At 42.7% G+C, this 15,404-nt stretch overlaps 1 protein-coding gene across 1 annotated transcript in view; it reads right to left on the bottom strand.

Moving 5' to 3' along the window:
• Positions 1-247: 247 nt before the first annotated feature.
• Positions 248-15,404, bottom strand: part of LOC145394120 (protein turtle homolog B-like) — a 38,937-nt gene continuing 23,780 nt past the window's right edge. The window contains exons 3-11 of the mRNA XM_080268100.1: positions 12,500-12,699; positions 11,599-11,778; positions 11,226-11,350; positions 8,640-8,781; positions 5,740-5,870; positions 5,217-5,376; positions 2,979-3,272; positions 1,935-2,110; positions 248-406 (exon numbers count right to left, since the gene is read on the bottom strand). Coding sequence (XP_080124226.1) covers positions 248-406; positions 1,935-2,110; positions 2,979-3,272; positions 5,217-5,376; positions 5,740-5,870; positions 8,640-8,781; positions 11,226-11,350; positions 11,599-11,778; positions 12,500-12,699 — 1,567 coding nt within the window. The remainder of the gene's footprint in view (positions 407-1,934; positions 2,111-2,978; positions 3,273-5,216; positions 5,377-5,739; positions 5,871-8,639; positions 8,782-11,225; positions 11,351-11,598; positions 11,779-12,499; positions 12,700-15,404) is intronic.

Genomic DNA, 15,404 nt, shown 5'->3' with positions numbered 1-15,404 from the left:
TAACTGATGGTTGTGTAATCAATTACCTGAAAGACTTAAGCTTTGGATATTAAAAGATTCGGCACGAAAAGTATGCATGAGAACAATGAAGTAAACTGTAACGATAACCAGTAACTTATATAAAACTAGTATATACCACTCAGATTTGAGAGTATTAGGTGAATAAATTAACATGCTTGTAGCCAAAAAATATATATATTAAACAAGTCTCAGTGTGATATACTGGGTGAGACTATACTCGGAAATTTTAGCAGAGCGTAGAGATGACCAGGGCCAACGCACCGTGGAGGTGGTAGATGCCCCCTGGTGTGGTGGTGAGGGTGAGGTGGGCGGGGGCGCTGCTCCCCTTTCTATTCACTCCCCGCACCTCCACACGGTACTGCCCGCCCGCAATCAGACCACGCACCTGTAACACATAAGAAGCCGCACCGTATGTAGCATGGCAGGCTTCGTAACATCTCTTCCTTAGCGACTTATTTTCCATATTACGCTGTTACATTCTGATGTCATTTACATAATTTACATACTGCAGTCTGTTTGTAGCAAAAGCAGGCAAGACAATATTCAGGAGTAATTTGTAGAACACATCGTTTGGGAAGAGGCGTTACATAGACTCCGAAACCAACTAGAAATACGTCACAGGGTCGCAATCCCGTCACTAAGATGGCCTTCTAGGATATCATGCTTACCAGTTTGTTTATGTACAAAAGGGGGAGGATTTTCATGTCAGATACGAGTATTTACAGTCTTTCCCGATACCGAAAATATATAAACAGCATAGAAAGCACTATGATGTAATATTAAAGATGTAATGCTTAGAAGGAGGCGTTAGAAACCCTCCTAACTAGAAATGTCCCAATGGGGTAACCATTACCATAATTTCTATCTAAGAAAACAAAAAAGTATGAAAACATATACATCAGCATAATTTACATCTTCATCATAACCTTATTTCCCCCCCCCCTTGTAAGTAGAGGTGGGGATAAGCCAGACAACTTGGTAAAAGAGTAGAACATTAAACCATTATCTGGTGCAGGTAAAATAACCGTGCATCAAAGCCCTCATCATTATGCCTTCAGAATTTTCGATTCCACTGCATAGACGAAATCCTCCACACTGACAGATTATGTTTTCTTTACATATTATTTTCTTGATTTACAGTACAAAAAGATGATCACAAACTCGTCATTTTTAGTTATTTATGACTTTATAACAAAGAACTACTATTAAGAAAGTCGTCAAGGGAGTTTGCCAAAAACAAATAGGAGTCGACAAAGAATGAAATATTCACCACTCGGTTTATACCATAATGTACATTTCCCTCCTAGAGCAGTTAGAAGCGATCTTAAACGGTAATTTCTTTAATATCTGCCCAGTCAACATTGTTTCTAACCTCTAAAGTCTGTCTATATATCTACTGAAGACACCTTAATCCCGACAGGGATTCACCACAAATTGCCTCCCAGACACATTTTCCTTTGCCATCAAACTTTCATCCCTCCAATTCCCACCATCCTCACTTACACAGCCTCTTCACCTCATTCCTCAACCTCATCCTCAGTGTCCCTCTTCGTCTCTCCCTCACATATATTTTCCAAGTCAGTCTCTCGCTCTCCTCCCTCCACATGGCCAAGTAATATCAGGGTACTTCTAACACTTCCAGCACATCCACAATGACACTACAACGCTCCTTAACTTCTTCATTTGTCTGTATGTCTCGCAGCTTAACTCCATAGTCCCCACCCTTATATCAAAGAATTATCGGTATCGTGTGAATGCCCAGTGAAATGAACAACACGTAAATTCACTTGCCATTCAAGCCTCTGAATTCTCATCTCCATTTCACAGACGAATATATCAACTGGCCATAAAACTGGGTGCCTGCGCGGCGGTGAGGCTGAAGGTGTGCGACGCACACACACACACACACATACCATAAAAGTTGGTGCCTGAGCTGTGGTGAGGTTGACGGTGTGGGATCCCCCCTGCAGCGCCGCCTCCAGGATAAAGTGTTGTGGCAGCCCCCCGTCGCCCCCAGCCTGGCAACGTATCCGGACTGAGGTGGCACGCCCCTGAACCACGCTGCAGTTACCTGGCCGCTCTGGCTTACCTGAGGGAGGTAAGGAAGACGAGGGGTTAAGTAGTATAGTAATGGATTTCTGACTGTAAGGTCATGAAATCGATCAGAGACTGGTGCGAGAAACTGTTTGAGGATTTGATCTTTAACCCACTGAGTACGGGACGTCTTTTTAAATTTATTGTTGCTATCTGCTTGCGATTTTTTTCAATTTAGGACAAAATCTTCGAACTGAAAGATATAGCCGTAATAAAAAAAACTTCGGTATAAAATCCTTTTCGATGCTGAAAAAAAAAAAAAAAAAAAATCATCTGTTGCGGTAAGATTATATGAAAAGCATGTCACCCGGATTCACGGGATCAAACCATCCTTGACTGATCTTCAACCATTTCATAAAACCAGACCCACTAATATCGTTACACTAGTCCAGAATGAGATAAAATTATCGTGCTTTATTGTATACTGTATGGTATTAGCACCAATTCAGTGACTAGGTGCGTAGGACTGCTGAGCCTTAGGGAACGGACTGCTTAATCTACCTAGTCACTCATTTTTTTTTACTCATCCCACTCCACTCAATCCTCTTATCTTCCCATCCTTGCTTCCCTACGCCAAATCCTTGTCGTTCATATCTTCCTTGTCGTTTATTTATTTTTTCTTATACCCACATCCCTGTTCTTCGAATCTTTCCCTCACCTTCCTTCCAACTCACATTTCCATGCATGTCACTCCTTCCATCTTCATTTTCCCTTACCACTGTTCCCTTATTTTCCCAGTCTCGTCTCTACACGTCCCAAATCCTTTCTTCATTATATACAGAGCCTCAACTAACTCTTCCATTTAAATTAATCCACCCAACTAACTCTTCCATTCAAATCAATCCACCACACGCCCAACTCACCTGCGGGTACTATGTGGAAGACGCAGGGATTCCTCATAACACCAATATCATTTACTGCCCAACACAGAAGAGTTCCGTAGTCCAATGCGCTCAAAGGTGTATAGCTGATGGTACTTTGGTTCCCGGCGCTGCTGACGTGGGCGGTGGGAATGTCCACGGATTCAGTGGTGGTGTTGAAGGACCAACGGAAGGTCACTTTCAGCGGGTTGGCCTCAATGGCACACGATACTTCTGCGTCCTCGTTGCGACCCACGGCGTACGTTGTTGTCTGAGCTGCCGAGCATACAGGGGCGTCTGGGGTGGGTACAGAATAGCAGAGTCAAAAATTATTACATGGAATCTCATAAATGCACATACCAAATGAACCTCATAAACTACAGCTCTCTAAGACTCACTTGTCCAGTGCCAGTTACCCCAACAGGATACCTCTTCTATTATCGTTGTGAAAAAAAAAAAAATAAATAAATGCAAGAATGCCAAAATCAAGATCCGTTCGTTCGGGTTCTCGGACACATTATACTTGATAGCTGGAGATCTATAGGTCAGGGAAAGATAGATTACGCAAGACCGTTCCGGAGGCGACTAGTGTATTTAGATGACTGAGAATACCGGGAGACAGCTCTTACGTCTCTGAATTATGCAGAAAAGAGGTGTGTTTGGGTACCTAGACGGGTAATGAGTGCACGTCGAAATCTGGGAAGGATACAGCTTCACACACACACACACACACACACACACACACACACACACACACACACACACACACACAAACTCACACGCGCACACACGCACATACACAAACACGCCCACACAAGCACACATACATACATACATACATATAGTCCATATATTCTGTACATACAGAGAGAGAGAGAGAGAGAGAGATGGATACGGTATGCAGCAGATGGAGTGACCTCATAAAATACAAAGATAGATAGCTTTGGTCATTGTACAAAATCCGTATGAAATTCCGGGACTTTTGGGGGGGGGGGGGGGAAGTAAATAAAAATGTTTCAGAATATTTAACGTCACTGTATTTCAGATCTGCAGCACAGTGTAGTTCCTTTTTGTCTTACTCTTCACTCAGCTTCGAGGGACGTAGGCCGGATACTTACCCTTAAATACTGTGGACAGTGATTACTTAGTCTCTGACCCCCGTACTCTGCATAGGGTTATTACTGGAGTATACGTTACCCGTTCAAAATATACTTTTTCTGGCTCCAACAATTAAAATGCGCCTCTAGGATCACACTAGTAACTGCTGCTTACACTTTAAATCACACTTAAGCAGTGCTTCCATACACAGTAACCTCAATAAAAATCTATGGGAGCTCCCGCTTGAAGTCCATTAGGATTACTTCATGCTGAGTGAGGGGACAAAAGAACAACATCTAGAAAAGAAATCCCTATCCCTAACTCTACCAGTGTCCCCAACTTAACAGTATCGGAGACACTAGAATAGTACTGGAGATCAACCCCTTCACGCCGGGGATGCAATGCTCACTAGCTTTTAGCAATTTTTTGACTATTTTATTCAACTTAAGAGAAAGTAGACAAGTTAGATACAATCTCCATTAATGTCTTCACTACTTAGGTGTTCCTCTAACCCAAATCATCTAGTAATAGCAAGAATATAACATAAATGACGTCCTTGGACTGAAGGGGTTTAGTTAGTTCTGCACCATTGGACTGAAGGGGTTTAGTTAGTTCTGCACCATTGGACTGAAGGGGTTTAGTTTGTTCTGCACCATTGGACTGAAGGGGTTTAGTTAGTTCTGCACCATTGGACTGAAGGGGTTCAGTTAGTTCTGCACCTACTAGAAAGGCGGAGAGTCAAGGGAGATTTGACTGAAATGTTTAAATGGACCAAAGGATTTACTATAGGGTAGATAAGAAAAGCTTAAGGAATGACTGGGCGAGAGAGAATGCACACAGATTTCCCATATTCGAAGAACCCTGTTTCACTGAGAAGGTATGATAATCTTTGTTGTTGTTTTTGGTGTGTGTGTGTGTGTGTGTGTGTGTGTGTGTGTGTGTGTGTGTGTGTGTGTGTGTGGCCTCAGGCTCATCTGAACGTGAACTTGGTGGACTGCAGTCCACCATCTTCCCTTTGGGGACTGGGAGTTAAGGAACGTTTATATAAACGGACGGTGGAACCGGCAGGTCATATCGGCGTCACCACGTGAAGGTGACCCTCTCGCTTCTCTCTCCAGCACCATACGACAGTTGTATACTCACACTTGACATCTACGGTGAGTGCGCTGGAGTCCCCCTCGCCTAGTGGGTTGCGGGCGTGGCAGGTGTATGTCCCCGCCTGTGAGCGAGCCACCCTCTGCAGCACCAGGGTACCTCCACTCACTAGTATGCCTCTAGAAATATTCTGGTACAGCTCCTCTTCCTGAGTAAGAGAGATGATGTGCTATAGTAGCTCATCTTAGTAAGCGAGACTAGCTTTGGATTTTTTCTTCCCTTCGATGCATCTTGCTCCAGCCAGAAAACATGAGAAAACAGTCTCATTCACTCACATCCACTCCCCCAGCTGTATAATGTAATGTTCTACACAAATCAAGTCAAAACCATCCACGAACAGGTCCAACTGATAACCTACTAAAAGGAAAGAGGAATGAAAATACTGGCTAGTGAAGTATAACAAAATTTACAAGATCAGAGTACACTGGAGGGAATATTATTTGAGGCTTCCGGTTTTCACTTGGCAGTGACTCCCAAGTCACTCAGAATACGTGGCTTAGAAAATACTTACGTCGTGCCTCCAGAAGACGTGTGACGGAGGTGGGTTGGCTTTGACTCTACACTCCAGGTACAGGTCGGCGCCCTCCTTGATCCGCTCAGCATCAAGCGAGGACCCGAAGCTGGCGGAGACACGGGGGGAGTCTGGGGGGTAGAGGAGGTTGGGGCCGGATATTACCATTGACACTTTGGGGTGTAGTAGGAGGGGATACTAACCCTTATAGTATCATAAGGGAGGGATATTACCATTGGCACTCTGCAGTTTAATAAAAGAAAGAGGTTACCATTAAATACTGCAGTATAAAAAAGGCAGATGTTACCACCGACACTGTTACAGTACAATAAAGGACTATTACCCCTGACACTTTGCTGTATAATATTGCTGTATAAAATTTGCTGTGAAGAATATTGCAATTGATACCTTATGGTCCTGTATAAGGGAAGGATATTACTAAAGATACTTTGTTGTACTGGGTGGTCTATATACTGCATCCTCCTTAGATAGATGGCAAATTTTTATAAGACACGGGGACAGCACAGCTCAGTCTGCGTTACCAGAGTAATTTTCTGCTTTCCGTAACGCTTTTCGTACCTCATAATCTCTTTTTTTTTCACATTCACTGACTGCATGGTTAATTAATAATTTCGTGGAGCAGCCAAAATATCTGCTTTTTATTTAACTCTAGCCTCCTACAGTCTAACCCAACCCAACCCCAATATGCTAGTTTTACCTAACCCAACACAAACCTTAGAAGACTAACCAAATTCAGCTTATCTTCACGTAGGCCTTCCTGGAAATATAAAACAGACCAAGCCGACTACAATTCTACAATTTTCTGCCCGGGTAGCGTGTGAAATGTAGCAAGGCTGTGTTGTTCATAATTTAGCCATACGAGCGCACTGCACTGATGCAGCCTCGCAATATTAATCCATCCATCCATCCATCATCCAATCCTACATTGCCCCATGAGGAGCGTAGGAGCCCGGGGCTAGGCAGTTGGTCCCGACATTTAAGATGAGAGTGACCAGCCCCACTCATCCCTGAGTGGCATTACATGAGCAATCAACCCCAACCACCCCTTGGATATAAACCTTCACCGGCTCAATCCGATTGGAGCGCAATAATTACCCACTAAACCACCAGGCGCCAAAATTTGGTTATATGGTTACCACCCAGCGTAGTAAATGGTTTCCTGTTGTACAGGAAATCATTTGGCTTGTCACTCAGTGTAGAGTCACCCACAGGCTGAAGGAAGTGGAAAGAATGAAGAAAAGAAAGACAGAAGAGGGAGTGTAAAGTCACCCGTAGGCAGAAGGACAAGGAAAGAATGAAGGAAAGAAAGACAAGAGAATGGAAGGAAAGAAGGATGGAGAGAAAAGGGCAGACACCCGAGAGCAGCACTTCATATTAAGAAATCAAAATAAGCTGAATCGGCAGTATATTTCACTGAAATAATTTCTTTTATGCTTACGATGTTCATAAACAGTGAAGAAAGTAAAGCGTTTACAACTGGTTTTCCATTGCATTCTTCTGTACACCCTCTTTGCCAGTCACATTCTCCGGCTTTTATATGTCACTCTAATTTCTCTCCCTAGCGACTGTGTCAAGCTGGCCTACAATAGCAGTGAATCCAACAGACAAAAGGTACTGGACAGAGAGAGGTGGGGGGGTGGAGGTGTCTGAATGCCCGGCCTGTTGAAAGTGTTGAGGGGAAATGTAAAATGAAGGACGTAACAGGTGAAAAAATTAATCCTCTGACTGCAGTTAAGGTTTATGAGCTGAATAAAATCTTAAAGACGTAAACTGGAGTGAAATACGAAGTTCTTTGTTCTCGGCTGCATTAAATCGTCTGGCCTTGGCTGGAACAAAACACTAGAGTTGTCCAAACTGTGGGAGGGTTAGAGTACTTTCCATTCGATCTCGTATAATTCATTTTATTCCTATTTACCTAAATTAGGAAGGATCTGTAATAGTGAAAGAATTAATGAATATATCTAACCCCTCCAGTTCGAACAGTCCCTCCTAAGCTGAAAAAAATCGTCTGAAAGTAACAAAAATAAAATGGAGAAAACATGGGAGAAGGGGTTCATCTCTTCACCACCATGAGGTATTTCCATAGTTTATTCTTATTAATCCCAGACGACTTTATACAGCCTGGTAAATATTCTCTGGTGCTGAAGGAGCTAATGGTGAGTATATGTCGCCCTTCCAATTATTCAAATACCTCTCTTACGTTGAATGAATTTGTATGGAAAGAGTGGGAATGAAATATACAGTAAGAGTGGTGCTGATCTGGCTAAGGGGCAGGAATAGAGGAAAATGAAAGTAAATCCGAGCTATGTAGGCCTACCTTCTTCACTCTAACTTGGCATATAATTGCCACCTCCTCATCCTGACTGCAGAGTTGTGACAAAAGATTAGCACTATAGCATAATGCTAGTCACGAAGAAGTGCTATGGAAAGAATGTAGTAACAGTAGACCTACTATCTTGTTTTGCCGCTGACCTACGTGAAGTACGATACAAAAGGACAAAAATCTGGGCCGTTGAAGTAAAATGGAGCTTTATATCACATCTTAGTTCTCACTTGTAGGTTGCTATTCCCTTCACTTTTATTGCATTCACAGATTTTATTTAGCTTTAAAGAGACTCTTCCTTCTGAAAGAGGCAATGACGGTTATATTATGCCCTAACAGTTCAAGAAACCAACGATGAGTTAAATAAAAAAGGCTGAAAATAGCAAGAATTATATAAAGATGTGGTGATGATGTTAATGATTGTGATTATGATGATAATGATTATGATTATGATGAAGATGATCAAGATGATACAATAATAACGCTGATAAAGAGGACGACGTCAACGATGATGATGATGATGATGATGATGATTCTCATCCCGAGCTGTACCTACAATGAACCTGTAGCCGCCTGGAGTCTCTCATTGTGGCTGGAGGCTTCTGCGTCTGTGCCACACAGGTCAGCAGCTCTCCGTCATCTTCACCAGAGGGAGTCATTATCGTCGTCCCCACTGTTGTGTTACCATCGGCGCTCGTCTGGGGAAAGGAAGGAGAAAAAACGGGGATCAAGAAGGGAAGGACAAGGAAGAAAAATGAGGAGGCAAGAAGAAAGAAGGGAGAAAGTTAAAGGAAAGACTATGAATGAACGACTTCCCGGTTCCTCTCCACGGCCTCACACACTGTCACGATATATCATCAGTGCCCGTCTGGGAAAAAAAAGAAGGCGGGGGAGGAAAGAAGATAAGGATGGGGAAAAAGAGGGAGAAAAATGGGGAAAGAAGAGAGTGAACGAGGGGAAAGAGGGGAGGAAAAATGGGAAAAGAAGGAAGACAGAGTTAGCAAATGCTTCCTGAAAAGTGTATTAAGTTGCAAAGGCTGGACAGAGAAGACTATGATGAACAGATGCTGTATGTGAGGTGACACCAATACAGCTGTTTGTTAGTCTGGTACAATAAAGCAACAATGGTTAAAGGATTAATAATTTGAACAATATTATTAATGATCATGATACGATATTCTCAAGGAAGATCATGTTGTGTAGTAATGATGGTGTTTGTGTGGTGGTAATGATGTTTTGTTGTTGTGATAGTTTCAGTGGTGATGTGTGCGTGGTGGTGATGGTGTTTGTGTGGTGATTATCGGTGTGAGGTGATGGTATTTTGTGGTGAAGATGGTGCTCGTTTGGTGGTAATGTTCAGTGGTGGTGACGGTGTTTGTGTGATGGTGAGAGTGAATGTGCGGTGGTGAGGGGATTTTACGATTTCTTAAGACTTCTTTGGAAGATTTTTTAAGGCGAATGGAGAGACATAATCGTAGTCGTCTACAGAGAGATTGTATAAGTTGACGTAAAGGCTGAGGTGGATGGATGGTGTAGAGAGATGTATGAGGGAGGGTGGTGTGCGTTGGAGGGAGGGCAGCCAAATGGCAGAGGACAGGGCGTCATGGAGGCGACTTGTCTGTGGCTATCTCTTACGGCAATAAGGCGTCTGAAATTAGGTAGATATATGGATAGATATACAGTATAGATAGACAGAAAAACATTCTGGAGGTTGAGACGATAAACCATCAGTGTGAAAATTATATGTATCCTTACCTGCAGCGACGTTGCAGGGATCCTACGGCCTCCTATCCACCACGACAGGGAAGGAGGGGGACGCGCCCCCTTTACCACACACTCCGCCCCTCTCCTTACTCCCTCCTGTAGTGGTAGGTCCAGGGCGCTGAGCTTCACACTCAGGGGAGGCACTGCGGGGCAGGGAGAGAGAGAGAGAGAGAGAGAGAGAGAGAGATTTGCAATAGTGTTGTGAATTTAAATTATAAAATAATATGGTAGCTGATAAATGATTATATCAAAATACATACACTCGTACAAATACATGAATACGTAAAAATAACTAAAAAATTTATCTAGAATGCACAGTAACTTCTCATATTTTCAAACACTTAATAAAAATACATTTGATATAGATTAATTTGTTATTTGCACATGCCAGCCGTTCATATAAACACACCACCTATACTATTTTTTTTTTTTTTTTTTTTTTTTAATCGAGGCGAAGATGCACTTGACAAGTCGGTGATGATTGGCTGAATGCAACATTACTTCATAATCTCTTTACTCGTCAGCATTATTAATTGACAACATATATCTGAGAGGGACATTTGGGTTGTAAATGTTATTCGGACATGTTGCATTCAGCCAGTCATCACCAACCTGTCAAGTGCATCTTCGTCTCAATTAAAAAAAAAAAAAAAAAAAAAAAAAAAACCGGAGTATAGACATGATTTAGTAATGTGTAGTGTGGCAGCATTAGGTGTGGCGTCCTAGGTGTGGTAAAAATAAGTCCAGTGGTGTAACCTGGAAGTGAGACGTACGTGTGTGTGTGTGTGTGTGTGTGTGTGTGTGTGTGTGTGTGTGTGTGTGTGTGTGTGTGTGTGTGTGTGTGTGTGTGTGTGTGTGTGTGTGTGTGTGTGTGTGTGTGTGTGTGTGTGAATATCTCACACAGTATTATCCATGCCTTATACGGCATAAGAAACATCCACCGTACAAACAGGGAATTAAGTATCTTCCTAAAGTATGGTAAAATTATTGTGGAAAACTCGAGGCACCTGAGGTAAGCATTGGTCCTGTTGAATCTTTGGTTACGTTTCGCAAGCTTTTAATATTCTTCGGACAGAACTGGCATGATATTTAATTTCCAGACTATACTACAATACTAACGGTTCATGTCGACGGTGAGAGTGAGAGAGATGGGGTCGGTGAGGTTGGAGTTGACAGCCTGACACATGACATCCATGTGAAGATGTTTACGTCTTAGCGGCCCCAAAATGAGCGTATTGTGCGGCTCCCCTTCATGCTTACGTCTAAGGGACCCCAAACTGAGCGTATTGTGAGACCTCCCTTCATAAGCTTGTGTGGGTGTTTCATGAGCATTTAAAGGCCGAAAACTTTTAACACCCGTGCTGGCTAGGGGCTTTACGAACGGCGGGGTAGGCGAGGGAGGGACCGTGGGCCTTGGTGCTGCAATGGTGGGTTGAGATGAAGGTGCTGCAGAATGTAAGAGGCTTCCGTCAACCAGCCACACGACGGATGGACGGGGATGTCCTAGGGTGACAAGAGAGAGAGGGAGAGACATTTAAAGTTGTATGTGCTGCCAGTTTCCATTTCCTAAAGAGAAAGTTATTATCATCATCATCATTATCTAACTGTCATTGAATTATGTGAGGATGGCAGCATTCAGAAATTGAATACCGGTAAAAGAAAAACATTATCCAATTGAATTATCATCAGATTGCTTACGTCACACACACACACACACACACACACACACACACACACACACACCACCTCACCCCCCCTAGCGACGCAGGTGAGACTGATTATGTCCCCCGCCAGGTAAGGCCCCACCACTGGGTCCAGTGAGTCGCTATGGGAGGTAGAGAAGACGACGTTCCTCTCCTTCCCCTTCACAACTTTTCCTTTGACTGGCTTTCCCTCAGTCTCTACCGTAACTGTCAGCCCAGCAGGAGGAACTGTTAGGGTGAAACCATATCTGGGTTAGAAAGACTTGTATCTTTATGGATATTCAGGATGAACTTAAAAGGATTGTGATTTTCAGTGTGTGTGTGTGTGTTAAAGTGCGGAAATTAGATCTATGTTAGGTTTGTAGTTCTGATAAAAAGGTTAGGATGAATTTAGATGAGTTAGTGTCCGTGAGGATTTGTGTGTGTGTGTGTGTGTGTGTGTGTGTGTGTGTGTGTGTGTGTGTGTGTGTGTGTGTGTGTGTGTGTGTGTGTGTGTGTGTGTGTGTGTGTGTGTGTGTGTGTGTGTGTGTGTTTGCATTCTCTTCATGTTGAATTTTCGTAGAGATTTGGAACTACGTAGAAAGTCTTCAATACCAGGTTTTTTCTGCACGTATCTCGTTATTGTTTTCTTGTATGTTATTTTAGCGCTCTCTCTCTCTAAATATATACATTATATATGAAATAATAATGTAAGAGATATTATTATGGTTCATGTGAAAAAGAGGAAAAGGCCAAGGAAGACATGCTAAGACCTTCATAAATCCACGAAAATACTACGTTGTACTTATTTTATGGGTGAGAGAGAGAGATAGAGAGAGAGAGAGAGAGAGAGAGAGAGAAGGGGGTTTTCCTGTTCTTATAATAAACTGAGACGAATATGGAACTGGTAGGTTATGAGATAGAGACAGACAGAGACAGAGACTCAGAGACAAAGACAGGGATCACTAACCTACAACTGTAAGCGAGACTCTTGTAGTGCTGGTAGGCTGGTACTGATAATCTACCCTACACGTATAGAGTCCCTGGTCGCTGGGGGAAAGCGGGGTGAGGAAGAGCAAGGCGCGGTGACCCCCCACCTCCAGGGTAACACGCCCCCCCATGCGACGCTCATCTCTCCATCTCTCAAGCCCACCGTGACGAGCGTCCAACCTGTGCACATACTGTATGAGCATCGTCATCATCATTATTATTATTATCACCATCATCATCACCATCAGTACTGGTAGACCCTGCCCCAGGTTTATCTGAAACGTGAACCCGGTGGACTGCACGATGAGGTTCCTCTCCTCCTGCAGCTTACCATCCTCCTTTTCGAGGGATGGAGGTGGGAGCTGTCGGACTTTGGTAGAACTGAGCACAGATGTCCCAAAGATATATCGATGCCGCCAGGTTATTTAATTGTCATTCGCCCTACTTGCCTTTGCCGTTCTTTGTATTACAAACTTCTGATTCCCTAAACAGCCTGAGTCATTTTACAATACAAAGAGTTCTGACTCAGGCAGTTGCCTCGTTATTTTTCTATATTATAAAATTCTGACTTACCTAGCTGCCTGGATCATATTTCTGTCCCACTGCATTCTGATTCACAAGGCAATCTGGTCATTTTTCTATACTACTGAACTTCTAGAATTTTGACTGGCATAGCTGTTTGGGTCATTTTTTCAATATTTTAGAATTCTGACTCGCCTATTTGCCTGGGTAATTTTATAACACTTTGGACTGCTGACCCACCAAGCAAGCTGAGTAGTTCATTTTCTCTAGTACGGAATCCTGACTCACTTAGCTGCCTGATTTATTTTTATTCATTATTGAACTCTAACTCACCTAACTGCCTGAGTCATTTTCTGTACTATTAAATTCTAACTTACGTAGCTGCCTGGGTCACTTTCTGTACTACAACTATAGAAGTCTGACTCACGTTTCTGCCTGTATTATTTGTTTTAGTTTACAAAATTCTAACTCTCCTTGCTGTTTGGGTCATTTTTCTGTACAGGTGTCCTAAATCTTTTTCTTTGCAATTATCCCCAGTTTGTTTATGTAACCGACCCTTACCCCCATTACTGAGACAGTGAACGTAACATCAGTGCTACTCTGTTAACACTAATCAAGCATATAATGGTAACGCAGTTTTTGAGGTTAGCTTGTTAGTAGCGAATGCCGGTGTTAAAGGGTTATTCTAATTACGTCGATCAATATTTTATTTCAGTGTGAATGATCTGAAGGCTTTTAGGAAATACTTTCTCTTGTATCACACTATTCCTAAAATTGCCGTACTCTATAACGATTTTTTTGTATCACATAATTCCTAAAATTACCGTACTCTATAACGATTTTTTCGCCATCCCACAAGGTACGGCCTAGAAATCCTCTTGCGTACCCATGTCAGTTCGCGAACAAGCATTCTGAGAGCCACTGCTATGAGGCATCCAAACCAATTTAGCAAGTCTTAATAACGCTACCTTTTAACACAGATCGTTAAGCTTTCACCTTCTGTCCCTGTAATATTAACTCTAATTTTACTGTGAAGTGTTTTGAAGCCGTATGAGTGAAGACAGTTCTGTATTGACAACTTGAGCTTGCGAGAGTACAAAAATACGCAAAAATACAGTACCTCTTGACCTGAACAGGGTATGCAATGTAAAGACGGGGAAGGTGGCTTCGTCGTGCCTGAATGGGGGTCATGTAGTTGTGTGGTTGCTGAAGACGGTAAGATGGTGAAGGGATTAAAGTTAACTACGAGCCCTTCTGTGTGTGTGTGTGTGTGTGTGTGTGTGTGTGTGTTGGCAAAAGTGATATAGAAAAAATATATAATATAATACACTTTATTTTTTACCAGCGACTGGAATTTTCATGGCACCCTAAGCGAAGAGAATAATTAAGAGATGTAATTTTGTCCTAACGACACACCGCCTCGCTGTCTCATTTGGCGCGAATGACACCATTTAGTACCAGTGAAAGTCCACTTAATTTGAGAGCCCCTTAATTGGAAGCCTTCTCCATTAACCCATTCACTTCCATTAGGCATTTTTCATTTTATTCCTACCACCCCCCCGACGCTTGTATTCAGCTTGATGTACAGTATAGCATATTTCCCGTAGCAAAAAAGGTTCATGAAGTATCAAACGTCCCTCCGAATCTAAGCAGACTTGTCTGGTAGTAACAAGACTAAACTATAAAGCAATAAAAATAAACCATAAAAGATGTCCTCGTACTGAAAAGGTTAACCATTCACCGCCAAGAGGTTAAATACATCTCCGTTACTGTTTCAGTTTAAAGTCGTCTTATTTTATGCAAGAAACCACCAGGCCATTTTATTCAGTTTGTGATAAGCCTTTTAAAAGTGAAGGAGCTACTGTAGAGCCGGTCTCTGTTGACCTCTTCAGTATATTGTAGTCTTTATTTATGCAATTTAAACCACATCTGAGAGCTTATAAAGGGTGTTTATCGTGTATCCTACCCTTTGAAATAATCAGGGAAAGATTTCTAGGGTTGACCTGAAATAACATGGATTCCCTCGTCCAGTAACTGTATTAGATATGATTTGATGAACGTTTACCAAAATTCTCATTTCAGCGATACAACTATGTGAAACAATATTCCTAATCTATCTATCTATCTATTGCCAGACGCCTCAATCCCGTTTGGGGTGGCCACAAACAAATCGCCTCCAAGTCGCCCTGTCCCCCGCCATTTCACTGCCCTGCTCCCAACTCACACCCCCCCCTCTCTCATATACCTCTCCACCCCATCCCTCCATCTCATCCTCGGCCTCCCCCTCCCTCTTCCCCCCTCCACCTCACTCACATACACTCTCTTCGTCAGTCTTTCACCCTCCATCATCTCCACATGGCCAA

The sequence above is a fragment of the Coenobita brevimanus genome, chromosome 26, assembly GCF_032717465.1.
Source record: "Coenobita brevimanus isolate Jiangsu-jjx chromosome 26, ASM3271746v2, whole genome shotgun sequence".
NCBI lineage: Eukaryota > Metazoa > Arthropoda > Malacostraca > Decapoda > Coenobitidae > Coenobita > Coenobita brevimanus.
Note: the sequence above shows the minus strand (reverse complement) of the source record. Positions and strands in the feature narration are given on the sequence as shown.